The 26,477-nt window shown below is 37.8% G+C and overlaps 2 protein-coding genes and 1 non-coding gene across 5 annotated transcripts; 2 read left to right on the top strand and 1 right to left on the bottom strand.

The window, feature by feature from the left end:
- Positions 1 to 531: 531 nt before the first annotated feature.
- Positions 532 to 10,724, top strand: LOC108672814. The gene is made up of 12 exons (XM_047884399.1): positions 532 to 540; positions 1,505 to 1,773; positions 2,216 to 2,234; positions 4,368 to 4,384; positions 4,697 to 4,737; positions 5,134 to 5,262; positions 5,750 to 5,823; positions 6,498 to 6,620; positions 6,881 to 7,075; positions 7,942 to 8,046; positions 9,457 to 9,618; positions 10,338 to 10,724. The coding sequence occupies exons 1-12, from the start codon at positions 532 to 534 to the stop codon at positions 10,503 to 10,505; spliced, it is 1,311 nt and encodes a 436-aa protein (XP_047740355.1). The 3' UTR covers positions 10,506 to 10,724.
- On the bottom strand, positions 2,872 to 2,944 carry Trnar-acg. The gene has a single exon. It is a non-coding gene; the product is annotated as a tRNA-Arg (tRNA).
- Positions 10,725 to 20,229: 9,505 nt separating the features above from the next.
- On the top strand, positions 20,230 to 26,181 carry LOC108672851 (mitochondrial ribonuclease P catalytic subunit). 3 transcript variants are annotated; one of them, XM_047884400.1, is made up of 11 exons: positions 20,230 to 20,923; positions 21,075 to 21,245; positions 21,478 to 21,627; positions 22,261 to 22,406; positions 22,780 to 22,852; positions 23,134 to 23,337; positions 24,101 to 24,243; positions 24,538 to 24,606; positions 24,887 to 25,004; positions 25,336 to 25,552; positions 25,586 to 26,181. In XM_047884400.1, exons 1-11 carry the CDS (start codon positions 20,468 to 20,470, stop codon positions 26,131 to 26,133), a joined length of 2,295 nt encoding a protein of 764 aa, XP_047740356.1. In that variant the 5' UTR covers positions 20,230 to 20,467; the 3' UTR covers positions 26,134 to 26,181. The 3 variants fall into 3 exon arrangements, with proteins under 3 accessions (XP_047740356.1, XP_018016092.1, XP_018016093.1); XM_018160603.2 differs by having other exon boundaries at positions 25,336 to 26,181; XM_018160604.2 differs by lacking the exon at positions 20,230 to 20,923 and having other exon boundaries at positions 21,184 to 21,249; positions 25,336 to 26,181.
- The last annotated feature ends 296 nt before the right edge of the window (positions 26,182 to 26,477 follow it).

Genomic DNA, 26,477 nt, shown 5'->3' on the forward strand with positions numbered 1-26,477 from the left:
TCTTTTATGAACAATTGCTACCAAAAATCCCTAAACCTCTTAACAACTTCGCGTCCACTTCCCGGCTCGAGTAATCTTAGGTTCTTTTCGAGTTAGGAGGACATAAGAAGCTTTCATATTCGAGCCTAATTGCCAAAATAGGAAAATACAAATCGATTTTGGCATCCAATTGTAGTTGAGCGCATTCAGGATTCTGGAATAAAAATATTTTCTTCGATTGGCTATTTGCTTCAGCTTCATGGAGCCAACATTCAGGACTCATGGGAATAACGTCGAATCAAACTTTGCATTTCATCATAAAAATATAATTTTTTGTTGTACTTAGGGTTCGGGTCAATGTATTAAAATATTTACCGGATTTGTTTTCATCATTAGATGATGCAAAAAAAAACACATTTTCTTTGCACAATTGTGCGGCAATAGAAAATTTATGTCCATAATAGTTCGAGAATTTATTTATCGAGTTCCATTTCAATAATTATACTCTGCCATAACGGGTATAAATTCACGTTCCGAATATTTGAGCTTATGATGATACAGGTTGCAGGAAGACCGGGTTACCGGTTTCCATTCAGAGAAAACTATGGTTCGCGCGTGCAAAGAAAACTGTTATTCAGGGGCGTTTTGGACGCGAGTGAAGTTTCTCAAGTTGTGTATAACCAAACTTATGAAAAATATTTAAAATAATAGTTAAAAATTCCAACTCAATCAAAATGCACTGCAAAAGCATAATAATTGAAGAAATACAATGCATCGTGGGAAGGCTGGATGAGCATTATAAGGCACTCGCCTTGACACATTGGGTAACAGCTAATTACGTTAGTTTCATCGTAATGCAAATGTGATGTAAAAATTAATAGCTGAACGAACATTAATTCATAAGATGATGACCATTAAGCTAAAGAGATAAGTCAAAAAATTCTCAGTAAGGAACTTTATTTTACAAAATAGGACGTCTGAAAGCAAACAAAAATATTTTGAAAAAGATATTATTTTCTCTAAGGTTGATACTTGCTGAGGCGGCAATTGTACACAGGAGCTCACCATCGCCCAGTGCAAAATTTAAAGGCTCTAAAATTTTTGTTCCTCATAGCGCACGAAAAAATCCTCAAGCGGCGGTAGGTCTCGACCAAGGAAAATCAATTTCCACCGCAATTCTTGCCACGTCGACTGAAACTTTTCAGGTGGCAATCCAGCTGTAATATTTTAGACCATTCCTAAGTTTCGAAAAATAATGAAGCCGCGGGCAGAGTCTTCAAGTTCAGTTGGGTGATCAAGTTCAAGGTCACATGAATTATTTCTTTAGTGAGTCAAACCTGATGTTTTTTAATGAATATTAGTCATTTTACAAATTTTAGACTTTAAAATGTTTGCGTTATACTACAACTAAGATTTTAGAAGCAAAGAAAGAACGCCATGAAAATTCACCATATTTTCACTGAGCACTGACGATCACAAAGATTTTTTTTCACTTACAAACGTCTTTTTTGTGGCTGCTTTTGAGACGTGGGGCCAGACGTGGCTGAACCAGACGTGGCTGAACCAGACGTGGCTCAACCAGACGTGGCTCAACCAGACGTGGCTCAACCAGACGTGGCTGAACCAGATGTGGCTGAACCAGACGTGGCTCAACCAGACATGGCTGAACCAGACGTGGCTCAACCAGACGTGGCTCAACCAGATGTGGCTGAACCAGACGTGGCTCAACCAGACGTGGCTCAACCAGACGTGGCTCAACCAGACGCGGCTGAACCAGACGTGGCTCAACCAGACGTGGCTGCTTTTTTTGAAACTATCGCTTCATCATTTAGTGCTTCATAATAAATTTATAGGTTCCCATAACGCCGTTAAAGAATTTGTGAAAGAAGATCCCTCTTGCTTCATCGGATCTTTTAACATAAGCTTCTTTATCGTATTTCATGCGATGATTAAAGATAATCCGATTTTTCGTTAGAATAGATGAAACCATTTATTTACAACATCTGAATTTCATAATTCAGTAAATAAAAATAAAGTTATTCTTCGATTGGTCTGAGATAATTGGGATTCACACATATACGTCATTAGTATATGTGTGAATCACATTAATAAGTTCAACCATTTCGTACTTTACATCTCCCTTAATTGAAAAAACCAAGATTATATAACTGGAGTTAATTTAATAAAAAAATTTCCAGTGTTTTTTTTTCATTATGGTTCTGTGAGTTGTTCTCAGGTGGCAGCTTCGTCCTGAGGTTCAAGTTCTCCTGATGGCGAATTTAAATCTTTGGATGTGAGTTCAATGGCTGGTAAATTGCCAATTATTTCAAACACGAAGAAAATTACGCGTTTTACCCAATAAATGTGGAGAGCATTGCATATTAGATATGATGACTGTCAATCCACTAGTGTAATCATATTAATAATAATAAATAATTTTAATAGTAGTTTTAGCGTTCATTAAGCCGTAGGACCTGTCGCCGAATTTTTAACATCGGTGAAAATTCGCAGCTCGTTGCGGGGTCAAACACGCAACTAACTGCTTCAATTTTGCTGTGCTCACGCGCCATCGTTGGGGAAACCAAACAAGATCAGGATTCTGAAATCAATATTAAAAATTTATTGTTCATTAGTTATTCCAATATTATGACAATATCGGGATGTCAACAAAGAAGGTTGGGGCATCTTCACTATATCACCGATTCCAGACATCCCCGAAATTATGCTCAGTTTGCTGTATCACGGCTCCAATCCAACTCATCTCGGCAACCTGGGCCTGGCCACTTCTCTAATATCAACCAGAATTTTCACCTTGTAACTGTGAATCAAACCTCCCAACTCACTTCTTTAATCTTGTTCATTTTAACAAGTTGACTTGTCAAAAATCTACTACGACCTTGCCAGGGATCGAACCTGGAATCTTCCGCTCCGTAGGCGGACGCGTTATCCATTGCGCCACAAGGCCCTGTTCCTAACAAAAGGCCGTGATTACTAATAGTGTTTGCAAAAGACGTTGCTTCTTACTGAGTTAATCGCCAAAATAGGAATTGAAGATCAAAAGAAGGCGTTTACTTGAGGCAGGAAAATGTATATAATTCGGTTTTATGCAATTGAAGGGTCAACATGAAAGCAATAAAATATAAAAGATATATTCAGATACTAGGGAAAGTAAGAAGTATTATTCGAGAAAATAGTTTTGTTGAATAACACCCTTCTAAATTCGTTTCGGCTCAATCAAAATTAATTACAAGCATTCTCCATTCTTTTATGTCGGTTGAATTTTGTAGAGGTATAGATTGGACAACAAGGGGAACCATGCAACTTCTTCTAGAGCAATGAAAGGATTGGTTATTCGATCCTAAAGATAATTAACGACGCAGGACTGACGTATGCTTCTCATAATCACCCGTGATCCAGTATGCAGCAAAATAAATTATTATTAGACATTATTATTAGATGTCTAAATTAAATTATTATTAGACATTTATTATTAGACGTCTAAATTAAATTATTATTAGACATCAGGCTTTTCATCCTGATAATATCAAACAATAGATTGTCTATACCCAATCAAGGCAATATCCTACATTTTTTAGAAAGAATTTCAGTATCAAACAATAAAACATATTAAAGTCGGTATATAACCTCGATTGGAACTGCAGGTATTAAAAAACCCTTATTAAATGAATGAAACACTCAGAACTCTAGAAGCAGGGTTTTACAATGTAATGCCTACTTCTTAGACCGAAGAATTCGATGAAGAAGAATTATTGAAAAGTTATATTAATAATTTAACTAAATTGTTGAACGCTATTGTGGCGTTTTAAAACTTAAACGAAACACAATTTTAACGTACGTTAATTGATGAGCGTAGATTTTCCAAAGCGATGGCAACAAAATAAGTGAAAATGCAAAAGAAGTTTTCAGAAATTATGTTTCTAGTAGTTTTATCCCGAATTCAATTATCAGAATTGGTTATTGGTTTTAATTAATAAAAAATAATTTAAAATTTCAAAAAATTAAAAATTTAAATTTTTGTACAATTATTTTAACACCATGGCAGAGGTTGTTGCAATAAAACTCAATAAAAGTTTGATATGTATTATTCATCTTAGTAATGAGTAATACAATATTATATTGGATCCTCTCTACAAGAGGAAGAAAAATTTAAGCGCACTTTTCCTCCGCGTCCGGACCAGAAAAACTACATCTGGCTACGCGTTGGCAGTGCATCCGTGGAGGTTGAGGCTACGAGTTGTACATGCCACTATAATCCATTTGGTGTGATATTAATACATTTCTATAGTTTCATCATCCGTGGAGGTAGAGACTACGAGTTGTACATGCCACTATAATCCATTTGGTGTGATATTAATACATTTCTATAGTTTCATCATCCGTGGAGGTTGAAACTTCGAGTTGTACATGCCTATATTATCCATTTGGTGTGATATTAATATATTTTTATAGTATCATCATCCGTGGAGGTAGAGACTACGAGTTGTACATGCCTATATGATCCATTTGGTGTGATATTAATATATTTTATAGCTTCTTGCAAGTAAAAATAATTGTATCAAAATTTACATGATTTATATTTCATATTGTGATGTATCTTGAAATTTAGTTTACACGAAATCGTGAATTACTGATTATTATATAAAAACATTAGCCTTACGTTGAACAAACAATTACATGTCAGCCTATACATTTCCAGGGAAATTAATGAATTTTACATCGTCACGCAGAATTTCGCAGGTAAGAAGCAAAAAGCTAAGATATGTCCGGATAGCTAATATAGAATTTATGATGAACGGACGAAATCGTCCATTGTACAGTTAAGCTGTGGAAAAATCTATATTATCCAAAATGTATCTAACAATTTCTATTCGTTTCAAAATAGTCGGTTCCAATTGCCTTGTCAATGCGATCGATAATGTTCTCACTAAACCATTCACAGTAATAATAATGTCTATCATATAACATGAAAAATACACATTGTTTTGACCCGAAACTTCTCATCAAAACCACTTAGGATAAATGAATAATCATTTGAGATTATTTTGCACATAAATTGGTTAACTGAATTGTAAATATACCATAAAATTTATATTCCAAGCTTGAGTTTTGATCTTTTCAAATCGCACCCTGCAGCGGTGGCGGTAAAATGGCAAATCGGAGCGAGCGCCTGTCGCGGGGCGCTGGTGGTGACAGCAGCGGCAGTTCTGTTGGCTGTCGTCATCACTTGGGTGTTGTACGTCGTGGGGTCTGCACATACTTCAGGTCGGTGGATAATACTGAAATGATTGCTAGGGCAAGTTGCTGATAGATAAAAACCTCTAACTTGAAGGATCGGGAATATAAACATTTGTGTCACTCAGGCGAGCATGTTTCATTGGATGCAGGTTTTGCAAAAGACCGGAAAGTAATTTTTACATATACAATTTGTTAGTTTTGATTCTCAATCAGCCAATGAGAGTTTTTTTTATAGATTTCAGTGCTTCAGTGCATAAATATGGGAAATAATATGACAAAAATTATCGGATCAGCGGGAGGGTGGACATCCAATTTCAACATAGAACACGCCAATTGAGAGTGGATAAAATGTGAATGTGTTTGCCGATACTAAATTCGAATGCGAATATAAACGGAAAGCACTAGCGCTATATATAGACGCTAGGAATGAGAGACTTTGAGATTAGTTATAAATTTTGACAGAGTAATTACTTTTAAAGTGCATGCTATTACTACTTAATACGATTATTTGCAGAGTTTCTGCGACTGTCATTGCAGGGACCAATACGCTACAACCATCCGGAGTTACTGCGCTACATTAGAGAACAAGTGAGGCCGTGTTGTAATTAATTTGATAATGAAGCCAACCCTTAGTGAAGCAATGAAGCGAAAGGAGAATATAAGTTAGCAAATTAAACACGGAATGAAAACATTCTATTTTCTATAAGTGAAATTAAAATTTTTAATTTTATTTCCTGATTGTCTTTAGAGAGACAGAAATATGAATTCAATTGAATTTCTCTTGTTGCTCGATATGTATTTTTTTGGTAATATAATCTACTTCGGGTTATATTTGAAAGATAAACTTAAGGTTTCTGCATTAAATATGTCACTAACTAGATCATAGTCATAATAACTAGATCTAGAATACAAACCTGAGATTATGTGAATAGAATAACAATAAATCATGAAATTGATCAACACATTGCGTGCGGCATAATCCACCAGCTCTGCCAGTTGGCCTAAAAACAGCTGATTGATGGCCTAAGTTGCCATCAATCATGTTATAAGTCTTAAATCTAATTGAAAATTAAGAATTCGATCTCAATGTCCGGTTATTGGCTGATTACCTATACATTCATAGAATCACTTTTTGATTCTATCATTCATTTTACCTGCGACAGAAATTGCTCTTGCATTATCTTGTATTCCTTCCTCGACCAGTTGACTTAAATATAAATTCCATGTGTAACAATTTGAGACACATTTTATTTATATTACAGCTCCTGATTCCACCTTCCTCTTTGCCGTACAACCTTTTGGGGAGGCGCAACAAGGCGCTGCAGCGGATCCTGGATAGCGAACGATTTTACCACGAGGCTACAGAGCTCATCTTCAAGAACGTGGTATGAACTTCAAAAACTCCATTGAATTAAATTATTGCGCCTGGTACATTTGCAGATGATAAATACATCATTTTAAGGCAAGAATGAGCTGTGCAGATTTGCTTGTTTGCTTTTTGCCTTCAAATGTGATACGCATAGATTCTGTTATCAAAATATAAGTTTCTTCAGTTTCTATATATCTGTCTCTGATGCTGCTCTAGGGGTACAGTCATTTGATAGCAAACTCAAACGACAATCTCAACAAAAAATTATATATCCAGAGAAGAGGAGTGTTCGTGGAAGCAGGAGCGTTGGATGGAGAGACGATGTCCAATACTTTGGAGCTCGAGAAGAATCACGGGTGGACGGGCCTGCTGGTCGAGGTCGAGAAGCCGTCATTCGACCAGCTCGTCAACAAGCATCGCAAGGCATGGCTTGCGAACGTCTGCTTGTCTCCGCATAAATACCCTACTCAAGTGAGTGGAATTTTAGTTCTCACATGTGAAGCATTTAGATCAGTAGATTTCCACCATGAAGCATTGCGATTTTATGGAGATTTTTTTTAATGTCAAAATACGCATCAGACTGCAAGCAGGGAATTTTCAAGCGTCCACTAAGTTCGCGATGCGTAAAATGCAAAGCGAAGCTCATTATTCCCTTAAGAAAACCAAGTTTTGTGCGTAATATGAGTTTATACACAGTCTAAATCAATTAATTTTCGGCCTACTCTCGTATTATTTTATCCTGAATAATGGAAATTCTAGTAGGGGCTTCGTTTAGAGAAATTTTACGGCTCTTCATAGGACGTCTTCCAAGAAACATTTCACAACTGACCGAAGACTCTTCCTCGAGATCCCAAATAGTGAGGGACAATTAGTCTAAATGTCGCTCACACTTGCGTGTCCTATTGGAATTGCACATAATAATGGGATATTTAAATTATCATCCATTTCCAGCGCGCCCTGAGAATCATTAAGAATCTATTCCATAAAATGGGTTGTCTGCTTTCTCCCTAACAACAATTTCGTGTCCTTATTTTACATTTCATCTACTTATTCCAAATTCCACTCACACAATCAAAGATCACCTGCTCTGATTAATTATGTACGCAAGATATGTCGCATAAATAATTTCTACTTGATAATTATTCAATGTAGCCCCCAAATAATTTCATAAAGTTCAATTGGCTCAAGAAAACTTTATAATTTTGCAAGAAAATATTTGATTACCTATATGAGGCAAAAAAACATTTTCACTGTTGATTGAATACCTTCGTAAAATTTTATCATGAGCAGCCGCTAAACATCAATATTACCACTAATCCTCATCTTCCAATTTCCAGGAACTTTTTGCTGGTAAATCAAGTCACATATCTGCAGCTACGATAGAGGATTCCGGCTTCAAGCACCGAGCCATGAGCAAGCTACAGAGATACCGAGCAGGACAGGTAAAAGTACCAACCACCTGAGTTGGCTGAGTACAATCTAAGTTAGCTAAGTAACCTCCTGAGTAGACTGAGTACAATCTAAGTTAGCTAAGTAACCTCCTGAGTAGACTGAGTACAATATAAGTAGGCTTGGTAACCACCGCAGTGGGCTAAGTACCAACTGAATAGACTGGGTACTACCCATATAACTGATATAAGTAGGTTGAGTGTCAACTCCGTAGGCTGAGTTCGACCTCAGTCGGCTAGGTACGACTTCAGTAGGCTAGGTACGACTTCAGCAGGCTAGGTACGACTTCAGTAGGCTAGGTACGACTTCAGTAGGCTAGGTACAACCTAAGTAGGCTAGGTACGACCTCAGTAGGCTAGGTACGACCTCAGTAGGCTAGGTACGACCTCAGTAGGCTAGGTACGACTTCAGTAGGCTAGATACGACTTCAGTAGGCTAGGTACGACTTCAGTAGGCTAGGTACGACCTCAGTAGGCTGGGTACGACCTCAGGAGGCTGTGTACTAAATCAGGATGCTAGGTACGACCTCAGGAGGCTAGGTACGACCTCAGGAGGCTAGGTACGACCTCAGGAGGCTAGATACGACTTCAGTAGGCTAGGCACGACTTCAGTAGGCTAGGTACGACCTCAGGAGGCTGGGTACTAAATCAGGAGGCTAGGTACGACCTCAGGAGGCTAGGTACTAAATCAGGATGCTAGGTACGACCTCAGGAGGCTAGGTACCACCTGAGTAGGCTGAGCATCACCTGAGTAGACGCAATGAGTATCGCGAGTGACGCGATAAATTATCCAATGAAAATGGGGAGCCAATGTAAAAAACTTACTTGTATCGATGTTGCTTATGTTATACTCCTTGGAGTCAATGTTACTGACGCTCAAGTGCTTTGGTATAGCGCTACTTAATCAAAGATGGTATTACGCCGGCCATGCTTAAAGATTTGACAGGGAACTGTAATTGTATTTATTCCAGAAACGTCCTGTAATTGATCGGTGTTTTAATACAAATTGTAATTATACGAAAGAATAAGCTAATCATAATTGGGGTTCTTATTTGCTGTGGATAAATTGGCTGGAAGTTGGGTTCACTATACTCTTAAAGAGAATATGTCATGGTCAGCGACGTTTTCAGTTCCAATATGTACACGAGCATCATTTAATTACATCGCATCACGCAAAACTGCATTCATCATCTGAATTAGGTCAAAATATTGTGATGTATTAAATCTTATAACTTTTCGACCCATAATTTGCATATACACAAGAGAAACTAATAATATTCAAAGATTTTACCAGCAACCCATGCAGTTTGCGAACCGCTTTTGAATTACGCTTAATGCGCTTAGTTTTTTTCTAAAATGCGGCTCGCTGTGCAAATAAAACAATTTTTTTTATTCTTCTCTCAGCCGAGTTTAATGAGAGGCATCTTCAGGAAAGTGCAGTGCATTCCCCTTTGTTCGCTGCTCGCTGCCCTGAACATGACGAGGGTCGACCTGTTGGTTCTAGACGTTGAAGGCGCTGAGATGGACATCTTAAGAAACTTTGATTTCGACGAATTTGATATTCAGGTGAGACACCGCGTGTGTAAATTCTAGTTCGATATTAAGGTGAGACAACGAGTGTGTAAATTCCAATTCGGTATTCAGGTGAAACAGCGCATGTGTAAATTCCAGTTCGATATTGAGGTGAGTCAACGCGTGTGTAAATTCCAGTTCGAAAATCAGGTGAGACAGCGAGTGTGAAAATTCCAAATCGATATTGCGGTGAGACAATGTGTGTGTAAATTGCAATGCGATTTTCCGGTGAGACAACGGGTGTGTAAATTCCAATTCGATATTCAGGCGAAACAGCGCATGTGTAAATTCCAGTTCGATATTCAAGTGAGACAACGCGTGTAAATACCAATGCAGTTTTAATTAAAGGTCCTCCAAATGTTCTCAATCGCTAACGCAAATATATGATGGTGAAGTTTGTTGTAACTATTTGATTTCGTTTAGCTCCTATATTATAAATCTAGTGCATGAATGGCGTATTAAAATATTTATATGGATTAGATAGTATAACGTTTATGTATTTCATTTAAATTATCAACTATTAATACCATAACTCAATGACTGAGATTTAAAACTATCGTCTTCAATGAAAATTGAATGTTCACGAACTGCATCTATTATTGAAATAAAAAATTAGATGATTTATACAACAATAATTTTTCAATATGGACTTTTGTACAAACCGAAAATTTCAATTCAAATTCTCGTATAATAAAAAAGTTATAATTTAACAGGCAATTTATTTGGAATGGAAAAACTTCGAAGAACACCGCAAAATTTCTGAGGAAATTAAGAGCAAAGGCTATCGTCTCATCAAACATGGCGGCGAGGATTTCGTCTTCCTGAAGAAGGCGTCTCGATACGACAACGTGCTCCCCGACTATGACATAAATCTACCATAGGCGTCGTCCTTAACGCGATTTATTCCTAATTAATGAACTAAAATATCATTAACGTAGCTCTTTATGATGCACATTCATATAAATGAACGGGTCACATTTTCCAAGTAGTGACACCCAAAGCACGAACTGAGAGGAGCACTGATACTTAGTTGCCTATTTACCGTCTTAGCCCGTTTACACTAGTGGCAACGACATGCGCTTTGAGTCGTTTGCTGCAGTGCCTCACCGCGCACAACCGTTCACACTACTTTTGTACTCGGTAGTCTGAGACGGCGCGCTTTGAACACCAGTTGCCACCTAGACGTCAATGAGGATTTCTGTAACCGAATTTGAGCTGTGGGCCATTGTTCTCGGGTGTGCGGCGGTCCGTCATTCTTCGCACTATGCCAGTTGTAAACGAGAATTTAGCATAGGCATCATCATTAGAGAACTAGCACATTCAAAAAGATACAGTTTATAAAAAATAAAGGCTATTCTTAAATAAAAAGTTCCAATATTCATACCGATATTATATCATCCTTTGAAATCGCTAAACGGTAATGCATAAATTGTCAGGAGTTGCTACAATCACATAAACTAAACACGTCATGTAAAAGTAACTTACATCATTTGCATTTCGATTTTTGTACTCCTTTGACCGAACAATCCATAGGCATTCGTGTTCTCTATAAAGGTCAATGGGACGACTGAAATAACCCAGCATTGCCCAATACCAGCATAATTTCATACTTCTCCCCGTGCGCAAGCATGCTGCAGAGCAAATTAGCCAACATGCTTACTTGCTGAAAGCCACAGGGACTAAATTCCTTCATGGATGTAAACCAGCGAGCCAATGACCTGCAAGCCGCTAAAACAATGGTCGTAACCCGCACGCTAAACCCCAAAATATTTCTATTCCATGCAGCCTAGCCCCTTCCCCACTTTCGATAAAGAACGCCCTGCGCCACACTGCTACCTCTCCAGCCTGTCCGTTCTTCTGGAGGCTAAACCTCCACGCTTACCCCCTGCTCCCCCTCCTTTCGGTACCAGCTTGCGGAAGAAGTTTAACCAAACCTAACCTAACCTAACCATTGTAAGAAGTGATGGTATGGGCTTAAATCATTGGTGTAGGAGCTATTGGGCGTAATCCGTTTGTAGTATCAGTTTGTGGGATGAGGCATTGCTTGTTTCAAGCTGGTGTGGCGAGATGAGGCAAGTAAGAACAGCTGCATAGGTATTAGACTGACTATTGCTATTGCATGTAGAGGGTTGGCATTGGCTTTTGGGCTGATTTAAGAGTCAAATTTTTGGGCTACGGCAGCGCTCCCAGATCAATTAGGCGCTCTACTACAGAGTGACTCCAAACGAGTGGTGTTAGTCGACATTTGGTCTGCCGGACCAGCGTACACAATCAACCTTACTAGACCACAGACAGCTATTTACTAACTAAGAATTTAAAAGCAAAGAATAGTCCACAAAAATTCATATCTTTATAGAAAACGTTTCGGAGACCAGCTTCATCGTCAGTTCGTAGAATCTAGAATCACAAATCAGAAGTCACAAATTAATACATTGAAACCATAGAACGAATTGAATTTCTTTAATTAATGAATTTAGATTTTTAATTTGATTTAAATTTTTAATTTAATTTAAAATTTTATTTTAATTTAAATTCTTAGTTAATTTGCGATTTAAGCATACATGTGATATCAATTCTTGAATAGCTATCTACTAAGCGCCGCGCTTGTGTTGCATGAGGCATGGCCCCTGTCAATCGCAAGCTCGTCAAATCAATCGGTCAAGAAGCGCATGCAGAGGCTGCAGAGCGCCTCTGCATGCGCTTTGAGGCACTTGATTCTTGTGTGTTGCCCCTAGTGTGAACGGGCCTTAAGAGGCACCAAACTGCAGGATGACCCACGCAAGGGAAAAAAGGGCTCGCTATTTGAACAAAGTCCTAATTATTTCTTTGCATGTGCCAAGCTCAATTTTGCCAGAGGTAAATATAAAATCAACGAATTAGTAGGTTATAGTTTGCCCTCGAATTTTTAAGTTGAAATGATTATGATGTAGCTACAAGATTGACATGGATGGTAACACTATTTAGATTAACACTTTTCCCTATAGATATATTATACTTTTTCGCAAGTAACATTGCTTTATAAAATGGAATACACTTAGGGCTCGACAGTTGCACTAGAGTCATAAAGACAGATACAGAATGTACATCATTGCGGGTTGGAATGAGGCTGAAAAAGCTTCTTGCTCGGTGCTATGGGTGCCCAAATATGGGTGGAGACAATTCATTTCCACGAGTCACTCATCGGCGGAATGGCACTTTTTCCGCCAAAATTCGGCGCGGTAAAAAATCGAGACAAAAGACACGACACGATTCTACAAGACTTCTACATCAATGCGTCGCGCAATAGAAGGGACACAATTAACTGGACTTTTATCTCAATACGCCGCATTCGTCCCACGGTGAAGTGTCAAATAAAACTTTTTTAAAGTCATCAAATTCAACACTGAAAAGAAAACTCGAAAAAGTCATTTAATGGAATATCATTTTCAATATAAATTAAAAGGCTAGGTAGACTTTATAGCAATGCAATTGCAATATCTTCAATGAATCGGGCAACTGACAATTAATCGGAACTAAGAGAGCTCACGGACTATTTAAATAACAGTGCAAAAATTCGAACTCCCTACCTGCGTGTGATATTTGATACATGCGCGAATACGGTTCCTCACTTTCAAAAATTTTGTGCTCTCTAGTTAGCTGCATTTGGATTCTAGGTATTCGTTCCGTGTCAATCTCAACCCAATATTACTAAAATTTCGAAAATACCGGTAGACGGTAGCGAGAAGCTGTTACGATACGTTTTTTTATAAATAAAGTGTGCACTCAACTCTCAAGATTTATTATTGTGGAATATTCTTGATTCTTGTGGAATGCGTGTCATCATTTGGTCGTTAAAGAAGCACTTATAAGCGAAAACTTTCCTTTCCCGCGGAGGAGTCAATAAATCTGGAATATCACAGACGGAGTTTCGTTTGGTCACTCGTCTAAGTACCTAAGAGGCTAAGACGCGTGGTGTTGGTTTCCTAAGAGGTGACACCGTGACAATAGGGAAAAAGGTCTGAGAGTGGATGGGCAACATGGGCTGAACATAGGAGTGTATGTGACTGAGAGAACAAGAATGGCTGAAGCTGTGAAAGAGTTTTGGGAAGACATAGGTGGCTAGTCTGGAAAAGTCCTATTTTTGTCTGAAATATCGCGGCTCTAATATATAATTTCAGTAGGTATGAAATCTCGCGGCTCGAATGTCATAAATTTTTGTTTGATTAAAATAAATCGTAATCATTCCTGAATAGTTGCATGATGCATCCAGTAATCTACTTTCATATCTCCTGTAAATGGCTCCAATCTCCATCGCGTAAGTCTCGTAGTTCTCCCTTTCTTGGCTTAGGTTGGCTATAACTGTTGACTGATTTCTGCTTTCAGCGCACCATTCTGAAAAAAAAATTAGATTAGGATCAGTTTGTTAATGAAAAACCTAGAAACTGAGTGGGAAGCAAAAAACCTGGATCTAGGTTTTTTCTGCTTCAGAGCGCCACTGTGCCTGCGGAGTGCCTGCTGGAGTCTGCTGGGGCTAAATGCCCAAGGATTTGCTAAAAAACCACCATGACTGACTGGGTGGAGTGTGCAGGCTGGAATTCTAAGAATGGAAGTTCACTTATAAAAAAGCTTTCCACCCAAGGTGAAAAGCTTTCCTTGGATGCAGTGCTCTACCAGCCTGCCAGGAGACTGACTATAAATGAAAAGGAGGATCAAAAATGGACAAAATGTTTCAATTGTATAGTACATTAGGTTTGTAATAGAATTATTTGGATATCTCATGTTTGATAGATATTTTTTATTTGTCTTATATTTAATGATTTTTTTTTTAATTTCCAGGCCTTTTGTTTGTAATGATCAAGTTTTAGTTAAGTATTTAGTTAACCAGTACTGTAGTACATATACCATACTTGGGGGTGGGGCTTATGGGCACAACCAATCACAGCTTGAAAGCATCCCCATCAACCAATCACAGCTTGAAAGCATCCCCATCAACCAATCACAGCTTGAAAGCATCCCCATCAGCCAATCACAGCTTGAAAGCATTTCCATCAACCAATCACAGCTAGAAAGCAGATAATATTACAATTCTATTATCCAATCAAAGCTGGAAAGCTGAAAGTGGCTAAAATAACAAACCAATCACAAATGGAATTCTGGAAAGGGATAGGATATGTAAATAATGGACTGAAAGTGTAAAGTTCCTGGCCTTTCCAAGCTTTCAGGTCCTGCTTTCCAATATGCTATGTGTACTGGTTAATTTATTATCCCTCTAGAATTCCACACTGGGAGTGCGTGAGGGGTGTTCGACAAGGATGTATCCTGTCTCCACTTCTCTTCAGGACTTCAGCCTATACACTGAAGAGATGGCTGCTAGACTGAGAAGAATGGATGTGGGAGTGTGTGTTGGAGATGAAAGACTAAAAATGCTATTGTATGTGGATGATGCAGTAATAATGAGTGAAAATGGTATTGAACTTCAGAGTAGGCTTGACTGTATAACTGAGTATGGCAAGGATTTTAATGTTCTCTTTAGCCCAGAGAAGAGTCAGGTGCTAGTTGTGAATGGAGCAGCTGAGGATGTGGGTAGAGTGTGGCAGCTGGGAGGAAATGTGATTGGGATGACAAATGAGTATAGATACTTGGGAATGAGTGTTGATCAAAAAGGATGTGACTCACATCCTTTTTGATCAACACTCATTCCCAAGTATCTACTCATCATGTGAGAGAACTAAAGCATTGAGTTTAAGTAAAGCAAATCAGTGGTTAGGAATACTTGGCAGTGCAGCAAGAGTGAGAGCAAGTAAATATGATGTTCACGGGGGTAACTGCTGCTATGATTGAGAGTGGAAAGCGATTTTTGGAGAGTGCTTGGAGGGTGAGGGAGAGGAGGAGGTTGGCTAGAGTGGAGGCTGGGAGGGTGTAAGAAAAAAGCAATAATAATAATAAAATTGAAATAACCAAACCAGAATAATATCGCAAATAGTCACTCAGGGCCTACAAGGCCCCATAGCTAATATAATTATCAAATACACAGTGCAATAATTGACAAATAGCAATAATAAACCAATGAATTTCCCCTTGAACTTCTCTTCCCCTTGATTACTTCTCAACCTTAACACAAACTTTCACACCTCTTCTAGCCTCTTCTCTTGAATGTTGCTTCCACCTGGCTTGGTCTCCCTTCCTTCTTACTAACAAATGAAAATGTGATGCGTGGCTGATGGCCGTTGCAAAGGCCTGACCCTGAAATTCTTTCTCTCAGAGGTACCACGCCCCAAATCCAAATCCAAAATCCTGGTGTATAACTCTCCTTAAAAAGCCGGTTGTGACGCAGAGCCCAGAAAACGGGTAGTGTCACTAGTGTGTATTGAAGTGTGGTGTCGTGAAGTGCGGTGCACTACAGGAAGAATAACACACTAAGGCACTAAGCCATAGATACTCTACTACTTAGCTTTTGAGTTTTGAGAAATAAAAAAAGGAGTCTGTATGACTGGATGCATAGACTATAGAGCTAACAAAGGAATATATTTATAGGTTTATTTCAATTTCTTCTGAAATCATGATTTTATAGCCGAATGGGCACATATGTTCGGCCAAGCTGCATTTTTCATATTTTCAACTAAATTTCCGTTTTGAGTGTTTCAGTTGTTTATTGACATCATAAAGAGTCATTTAGCATGAAAAATTCTCCTTACATAATTCTCGGCATTAATGGGTTTAGATGAAACTAAAAATTGGAAAATCCAAAATTTTTGGCCAATACCAAAAAATTTGTTTGCAGTGTGCTCTACTGAACATTCACACTATTGTCACTGCAAACCAATCTCCTCCTAGAGTTTTTGAGTTACAGCAATGAGAGATATACCATTCAAATTGCAAACAAAAGATCTATCCAATTATCTTAGCTTTTATTAAATTTCTTTATAGTTTGAAAATATTTTGAAAAAAGGGAGGAAATTTGAAAAATTTTTGAAAATTTTATGAAAAAGCTCCGTCACCTACAAAAATTTGAATTAAAAAAAAAGCTACAATAAATCAATAGATATGGTCTTTATGCATCAAATGATATGCATCTCATTCACTCATTGTAGCTTGAAAATCCTAGGCATAGTGGCAATCGAGAACACGTTTTTTTTAGGGTAAACATCCCATTTCTGAACGCAAATTAAGCCTATGCATTGCAGACTAAATTTATGAACGCGAATGTTAAACAATCATAATTCAATTCATTAAAATCAGTTAACAAAAAATCCGTTTTTATGCACCAGACACCTCTGACTCATACGCTAGTAGAATCGAGGCAGACGACAGTGCATGACTGGAAGCACATGCATCGACAACCATACGCGGCGCCAGTTCAAAACGCACTGCTGGCTGCAGCTGGCAACACATATATCAACAACACGCATCAAGCTATGATTGGCCGTTCGGACTAGTTCATATTTAGCTTACATTCTCTCATTCAGAAAAGAAATATCTAGCGCGTTTGTCATAGGAGGAGACGTTCAAGTGCTTGCCTATTTGGATTTCCCTTCCGGATTCCGCTTTCGATTTAATTCCTGATTTAGAGCAAACACTGTGTTGAGGGGATTTTCGCAAATGATATATCAATCCGACACTTTGTGAACAAATTTTTAAGATAAACTTACTTGACAAATTTAATAATCTTTACCAAATTACAAACAAAACTATTCATTCGCAATGCCCTTGAGCGAATGAACGTGATAAATGATCATTTTTTTCACTTCTTCCCCGCATTAGTTAATTTTCCTCATTAAGCCTAAAATATCTTCCAAACTAATGAACTTAGCAAATGTTAAAAAAAAACGGTGATGTTTAGGTCATCATCATTTTTTTCAATTTCGCCTTTGGTGCGCCTTATACGGTTCTAAATTCGCAGTGAGCCTAGCATCTCCTATCCTCTTGCTCAGGCTTTTTGTGTACTACCTTTAATTGAAGGCACAATTAAAAAATAATCACGACCTAAACATAAACGTTAGTGAAGACGTGTGCAAAGTTTCATCAAGCTGCNCTTGAAATCAGCAAATACAAGTATACTTAAAGGATTCCTAATATATTCACAGATGTATTTAAAAGTCTCAAACCATAATATTCTTCCTATACAAACAGATACCGGTATTCACTATTTGGTAGAGCAAGGTCAACTGTCAAATTTGACACATTTTTCGATGATCTCACTGGGTAGCGTGCATTGTCTCTCTTTGGATCTCAATATTTTCCCGCTAGATGGCTAAGACCTAGTGTTTTTTTTGGCAGTAGTTTGACGCGCAAATGTATGACGTCACCATTTCAACCATCAACGAACGCATGGAACTAGAACAAAGCTTAATATAAAGGAAAAACTAGAGAGGTGACAGAATTACCCACGATGTCGGAATATACCGCGTTTACCCTACCCCCTTTTTGGGCCATTTTCTAAGAATTTCACATTTTCTTTCATCTTTTTCGAAATATTGACGTGAATAAAAGCCGTCTATTTTGCAGCTTTACATATGTGTATCAAGTTTCAAAGTGAACTGTCTGTAAATAGCCAAGATAAAATTTTGGCTAGGCCTAGTCGCTCCCCATAACAATTAAATAGAGTAATTCATCTAGCATCTGGCATGAAATTTTTCTACTGTTCCCTGGATCACTGCAGTTACAGCTTTGCCACTATAAAATTGGTCACTCCAGAGCCTCAAGGCTCAAGATTTCATTCATAAGTAGGAAAATTTCAGTCAGGCCTAGTGTGAATGTTTTGACTATAAAAAATGGTAGGAAAGCTCAGACAGCTGCCTGTTAGTTGATACTGAATATGGACTAGTGATTCAAATTCAGACCAGGACCAGTCTGCCAGACAAGGATCATAAAAAAATTAAAATGTTACAAATCATCTGAAATGTTGAGAAAATTCAAAATTGTGTACCTATATAAAAATTTCAAATACTTAGAAGAATATCCTAAACTGCTAATACCAGCAGTTCAGGGTCTCAGAAAAGTTGATTTTTTGATAACATAATTTATAGAGAATTGTCTCAAGTAAAATTCAAATCCAGTACAGCAGACCCTGGACTGGTAGAGTAATCTCTGACCATCATTTTTGGTCACAAATAAATTTAATTTTTGATCAAATTAATGCATGGAAAATGCTTTGAAACATCAGAAAATATAGGACATTTTTACCAAGTTTTTGTTCATTGCAGGACCATTCCAGAGTCCTCTGAACCTGATATGAACTTTTCCCAAATAAATAAAAAATTCGATAAAAAATGTTTTATGTGTTCTGGATGTTTTAGAACATTCTCTATCAATAGATCTGATAGAAAAATAAACTGTCCTGTTACATAAAAATACTGGTTCAAGATTGGCTGTGATTGAAAGCTTGCTAAAATAGATTTCCTGCTAAAATTGTCATGTTAGGTCAATCATGCTGAAAGCTTAGTCCACTGCTTGTTGAGCCCTGAAGACGCGCACATCTTGTACGCTCTTTGGTTTCAGTCAGCATTGCTTTGCTGTAGGTACTGCGGTTTGTTCCGGTAAGCTGCCTCATGTGAATTACGGTAATGCTTGTATTTTTGTAATTGTTGTCTTAGTCTTACTATACTGAAATTATCACTTGTGTTTAATTGGTTTAGGTGGGGTGCAATTATGGATGTGAATTAGATGTAAGTTGTGAGCCTCAAGGTCTGACTAAACGTCATGTTTGCCAGCTAGTCATTTTGCTAGTCAGTCATGCTTTCCTATTAGTCTATATTTTGTCAGTGCCCCAACAGTCTGCTCGCTTTAACTCCCTAGCGTGGCAGCACCTGTAGCCTGATGCTGACTACGTCCCTTTTGTTTAAGGCACGCCGGTGGGCCTGCTCGGTGGCGCTGACCATGTTACCTTTGGAGCCCTTGTGGTTTTCTTTCAAAGCTGCTAGAGCCAGCTAGTTCTACGCGGGCCAGTTTCGTCGCGTCAGTGTCCGCCCGCTCTGTTGAGCTGGCAAACCTCAAGTTGAGTTGGGTGCTGCGTGTGTGCGATCTGTCCGTGGTTGAACTAAGGAGGAGCCGACACGAAGCTTAGACTTGTTCTGTTAATTCCGTATGTTTCCAGTTTAGATTTAGTTCCAAGTAACGTGATGAGTAAGCACGCACAGTGCCATTCTGTACCTGCAACTTTCAGTTCTTAAAGGCATTTATTCCTTAACTTAGTAAAGTATCAAAACTTGTTTGCCTTGTCCTTCCTGCAACGGTCTTGAGGGCCTGCCCTGACATTGGCAAACCTGTACAGGGTCCACTTTGCCAAACATGAACTTTTCCAAGTTCATCAACAGAAATTTTGTGTAAATGTTAGCTGGTTTCTGGATGTTTCAGACAATTCTCTGTCAATTAGTTTCACTGAAAAATTCTCTTTTCTGTGACTTAATTACACAGGTCTATGATTGCTAGCCCAGTCTGGGGTCTGCTGTACCTGACATGAATTTTTGAAATCAATGTAAATTTGGTACTACAATTTTCCATATTTCCTGTATGTTTTCAGACTATTCTCTATCAATTAGTTTGATTGGAAGATGAAGTTTCCTGAGATCCTGATGTGCTGGTTGGACAAAATTTTTCTAAGTAAATATAAACTTTTGATATGAAAAATTTTGAGTTTTACATCCTTTTGAAAAATTTGTATTCTATTATTTTTTCCTAATTCTGGTCTGGGTTTTAGTCAAAACTGGAAAGCTCTAATAACAACTCAATAGATAGATACCTACCTATTCTACACCTGTCCTGGGGTCAGCTAAGGACATGAAAGCTAATTTATTCATGAAATATCCATCTTCTCTTTCAGTTAATCCATACTAGTAGTTGGTAAGGAGCTCATTTTAAATACAAAATGAGAGTATTTTGGTGTAAAGTGTATGGAAAAGTATTCAATGGAAACCTATTCCATGGAGTGAAGTTGAATGCTACAAATTTTGGATGGAAATTCTCACCAGGTTCTACTATCTCTGCTCAAAATAGACTCTTTAGTTATTCATGTACAGCTGCCCAAAAAGCTAGGGATAGAGAAACAGAAATATTACGAAAGTATTCACATTTTCTTCAATATGAATCTGTATTCCAAGAGAAACATGAACTTCCATCTGAGAAATGGGAAGAGATAATGCAACATGGTCTACAAAAATCTTCAAATACTGAACAATGCATCACCAACATTATGAAGGAGTGCAGAAGCAGTAACAACTTGAAGCTAGCCTCATCTTTCCTTTTGTATTTAAAGGAAATAAGTCATGAGCCAACCACTGGTTGCCTTGCTCTATTCATGGACATTTGTAGTCAAAGTCAGGAGGTAAGTAAGTCGTGCTGCAAAGTTTTTTTTAGCATCCTTGCATCTTGTGTGAGATGTTTGAAATATTTTGCAATATTAAATGTATCTTTTTGATTTGTGAATATTTTAACCCAAATCATGATGCAATTACTAAAAAAATTTCTTTCTTAAGGAATGTGATGAAGCAACAATCCTGAGCACCTATGATGAATTGAGCAAACGAGTTCCTGTTCAAAGTATGCCCCTATTGGTGAGGATGATTGGTGCTCTCTGTAGGACCAGCCACTGGCAACAAAGCCATCAACTCCTCCAGACCATCAAGAAGATTGGAATTGTTCCCTCTGTAGGTAATTTCATTTTGAAAATATTTTATTTTTATTTTTAGACTAGTTTTTATCTAATCAAAATATAACTGGTATTATGTTATTTTCAATTCATTCATTTGGTTGTGTTAGAAAATATTATCTCACTTCAAAGTCTAGAGGCATTCAAGCACAAGCATTGGATATTTAATTTTATTTCTTATGATGCCATGATAATGCATTTCCTACTGATGTTAATTTTGCATTTTGCAGGAAGTTTATGAAAACATGACCGTGGCTGCTTTTTGCAGTGGTGATACAAAGAATGCCTGGCAACTGCTTTGTCAGCTCATGAACACTCAAAGTAAAAAATTTCAGAGAGTGGTCCTTGCATTTGCAAATTATTGTACCACACTAGAGAAGGCAAGTACCCCATGCATTTCCATCAAACGGGGTAAAAATAGACGGTTTTGAGCATTTTTGCACTTTTACACTTTTTTTAGCGATTTCTTAGAGATAGTAAATGTTTGATTTCTTGACTAGCTTTATACATAATAGATAGTAAAAATGTTGAAGTTTTCGCCACTATTTTTAGTTATGCAATATTGTGAGTAGTTTAGCTGCTACAACATTTCTACAAAATGTGAGACACGCGTCCTGATTTACCCCGCCCGTGCCTTTTTACCTCGTTTGATTGTATATACAGTTAAAAGTAGTCTTTTGCATAGGTTAGTCATTTGATATGGATTTAGACTCCTATACACAAAAATCATTTGATTAATTAACTGGATTTAAAATATTATTCTATCAACTGCCTGGTATTGAGCATCTTTTTTCTAACCCTATAGTTTTATTTGCACTGAAATCACAACATATTGATGTTCTCAAACCTTATAATATATTTGTAAACAGCTACAGTTACTTGTTGTGTTATTGCCGACTTGTTTCTCCCATGAGACTTGCTGAAAGCCAACAATTTTGACAATCCTTGAAGAAATTTTAATATAAGATATGGTCGATCATCAGTAATATCACAAAAAAATCCATTATGTGCAGGAGGACCGTAAAACAGCTGTAATTCGCTTCCTGCAGCTGCTGCATAAGTGGCAGGTTTTCTTGGACTTGGAGTCTCTTGGTCCTCTTAGTGACCTCCTGAAGGAGGTGGGATGGGATGTCACCATGACCACAGTCAACACATATAGGTCAGTTCCAGCATATGCTGTACTGCTGTGATCTGCTTACTTATTTAAGTATTTAAGACTACTTTGAGAGGGTGAACTGTTCATTGGCTTTTTTTTTTTTTTTTTTTTGTGGCTTATGATGGTGTTGGTTCATTTTTAGAACAGCTGTTTTTTCGCATCAGTTAGAAAATGTTGTGTCCTGTAATATTTATGCAAATAAAAAACTTCATGAACTAAAGGAAAATTTAATTAACCTAAATTATTGATAATGTTGGCAATAATCTAGCATAAATAAGGGTGATTAAGAATGGTGCTTTCTTTATTATGTATTTTCATTGCTAATTTTTTTGCATATACTCAGCACATGAGTAGCTAAAATTATATTTTATTCCAGTGGCCGATGTCGATCGTGTGGCAATATCATGGACTTTTCTCCAATATCTCCTGATACTTTTACCAGTCTCAGGGTAAGGAGTTTCAGCCTAAGCTATAATAGTTGCATGGTAGTCTTGCGATAGTCAAATTTCTCAAAGTTGCTGACCTACTATCTTTTTACCTGTTCATTTAATTGAAAATTATGGGCTAAATTGCCTAATTATGTTGTGATACAGATGCTGAAGATCATATTTTTACCAGCTGATCTTTCAAGAATACTTTTCTGTTAAGGCTAATAAACCTGAAGCGTCCCCAATTCACCAAATTGACCTGGTGTCTTTTTTTTAAATTGGTGTTGTTTTGTGTGCTCCAGAAGGCGTTTCTAGAGAAGGTGTTGAAGCGAGGGGACATATACGTGAACAGTAGCCCTGAGGAATGGCAGCACTTCGACCGTCTGCTCACAGTGCACGCGCCCTTCACGCACATCCTGGACGGTCTCAACATCGCCTACAGGAGTAGCGGGCCCGCGCACCAAAGAAGCAAGATGCTGCAGCAGAACCGGCGCATGGCTGCTAATGTATCTATACTCTTTCGTAGAGATAATTGGGATATAGATTAGAGTAGAATTTAGATTTTGACGAGTTCATTTCTGTGTAAGTTGTATGAAAGGTTGTTATATAATCATATTTATATTCATTGCTTACCACAGGTATTGGTATAAGGTTAGGTATGGAATGTTTTAAAACCTGACTTGACGAATTTAAACATCTTCAGCGTTTCTAAAAACTTGTGAAGAAAGGAGAGTAATCTGGGAAATATGTGAAATAATATTTAATTCAATTAATTTCACTGAAATAATGGTAAGATTTTCCAGTTCGCTTCATGTGACCTAGAAAATTAGTCCTCTCTTTGCGCATGTAAATTTTTTATATAGGTACTTGCATCCAACAACATGGAACACACATGTTATTAAGTAATATACGTTTAAAAATAACTTTTTAAAGACAACACTTCTAAAGAATCCAGTGTCTCAGATGTTACTCAAGTACAATAAATTTCTAATTTTATTTTCAAATATTACAAAATTAATTTACATATTTTTAATATATAAAAAAATTTAAATGTTCAAAATTATTTATTCTGTCAATTGATTTGTGCATTATCTCTGACTTTATGCAAGTGTGCAAAATTTCAGATCAGTTGGACAGGTAATAGTGTGTTAAATATCGATTACCTTATAAGATTTGTAGCAGACAAACACGAGAAGTTAAAGAGAAGTGTAATAAAAATGGGCAGCACTGTCCTGAGAGTGTGAAATTAATAGGAGCTTTTGATTGCAGTTGTTGAGTATTGTGGAGCAGATTATCAGCGACCATCCAAGTGCGAAGCTGCTGATCGTCTGCAGAGCTCACATGGCCAAGTGGCACCTGCCAACCATGTCTAGACTGCACGATCTCGCCCACTGCCACTACCTCACGGACCTGTACGTCAACAACCTTGGCATGTTTCATGGAGTCAAATCATATTCATTGATTGTCAGAGATTTACCTTAATAGATTTATTAATGAACTAGAGAATTCTATCTAATCAGAGTTTGTTCATTTACTTTATGGCGCGCTGTATGTATAGGAGCAAAGCTGGTGTTTTTAGGCGTCCTTGGAGAGCTCTTTCATTTAATTTTTGCTTATGATATTCAGGGAGCAGAGAAATTAGTGGATCTGCATCATGCTTGCTTTCTTCAATTTGCCTCCGTTCATTGGTTGAATTTGGTGTGCAGGTCAGGAGATGATAGTTTCATTCTCTACGCTGCTCTCTACTCAGGCATCGACTGCAAGATTATCACCTCGTGAGTATTTACATTTCAACGCTTGATCAGACTAGTGGTTACGTTACTGATGTCTCTTGATTTTTAGAATTGATCCTTAAATTTATGATGGAAAATTGACCAGATACCATGTATCAACGACATTAGTATGTTTACTTATTATGACTTGAATTTATTTTTATCATATATGGATGCGTTTTCATGCACAGTGATTGCACTGTGGATTAAATCATGAAATCTCTGATGTCGGTGACTGAATTTTTATCAAATTACCGAACTAAGTTATTCCTAATTGATGCAGGGACCAGCTTCGTAATCACGCCTCGAGACTGCAAGACGCCGAACTTCAGCGAGTCTTCAAACTCTGGCAGCAACGAGCTCAACAAGCCACAAAATTTGCTCACCCAATCCAACTGCAGGTCAGTCATTAACATTGATCAATATACCTATCATTCTTCAGTCCATCACTCATAAATGATGCCTCCTAGTTCACTAGATGTCATTTGTTTCGTTGGATTTATAAATTTTTCATCATCTTCCTAATTCAATTAAACTGAGTTCATATTTCTTGGATGTTGTTAATTATATCAACGTAGGCCAATCAATTATATCAATTTCTGTCAGCGCGGGGGTCTTTTTGTACTAATTAGTTTTGTTTTCAACAACAGTATTGAAAAATTTCTGTTTATTAACACATTGTTACTTCTCAATTAATTTTTTCTAGTAATTTCGTGTATTACTTTACATTAGCCACCTCGCAAGTTCACGACAACGAGTCAACCCTGCAGGAGCGACGGGTTATCCTGGCATATCCCCTACAATGACGGCTCCCTTGAGACTTCGTACGACCTGCCGCGCACGTGGCTGTGTGCACGACACGTGTCCAGGTCCAAATCCTTGGATGAGCTACACGTGTCCCGGTCCAAAGCCTCGAGTGCGCGACACGTGTCCCGGTCCGACGACTTGAGTGAGCGACACGTGTCCCGGTCCGACGACTTAAGTGTCGGTGCCAGACACGCTACAGGCGGGGACATGGATGAGTACGGTCTCGCATCCAGTGGTTTGCCTCATTTGAACTCGAGGAACTGCAGTATCATGGAGGATGAAGCAAACGAGCCTATCGCTCACGTCGACGAGAAATACAGTTCTGCAAGAAGAGTCCAGAGTAACAGAGTTCTCAAAGAAAAGCCTCATTCTGTTTTCGATAAATCGATTGTGGAGAGAAAAACTAGTGCAGGTATCACTAGCCTGAAGGACCAGTTTCCTGTTGTGAAAAAAAATTATCGAAAGACAGGCGTTAAGGGAGAGAACAGCTTAGACGCCGAAACAGGATCTTACGTTGTTAAGAAAGGCAGTCGAAAAACCAATGATAAGACAGACTATTTGCATGATGGAGATTTAAAGCAACCTAATACACAATCGTCCGATACGAAGAAAAATCCGCGGAATATAAAGAAGAAGAAAGAAAAAGAAACTCCTGATGAATTCGATGATGCCAAAAAGGCTGCTCTGAAGAATAAATTGAATAATCTATTAAGAGGTTTATAATTATTATATAATTAATAGCCGAAAACACCGAAAGATGGTAAATTTATATGAATGTGTTTGTTTTTTTTATTCATTAATAGCATCGAATGTAGGTATGGAATGCTGCATGTCACCTCCAAGAACTATATAAGGAACTCTAATCTTGATTGTTGATTCAACTCTTCATTTGGAAGGCGCTCCATGCTGGTGCGTTCAGAAGGTAGATTCTCGCTTGAGACGTATGCTACTTGAACTCTACTGATAGATATGAGTGAGTTATTTAGAAAACTGTCCGTCGTTTTAGCTGCTGTTCTACTTTTGGCGAGATTCTCACTTTCATCATTCGAAAGATAAAGCTATAATTG

The sequence above is a fragment of the Hyalella azteca genome, unplaced genomic scaffold (genome assembly GCF_000764305.2).
Source record: "Hyalella azteca isolate HAZT.00-mixed unplaced genomic scaffold, Hazt_2.0.2 contig15387, whole genome shotgun sequence".
NCBI classification, from domain to species: Eukaryota; Metazoa; Arthropoda; class Malacostraca; order Amphipoda; family Hyalellidae; genus Hyalella; species Hyalella azteca.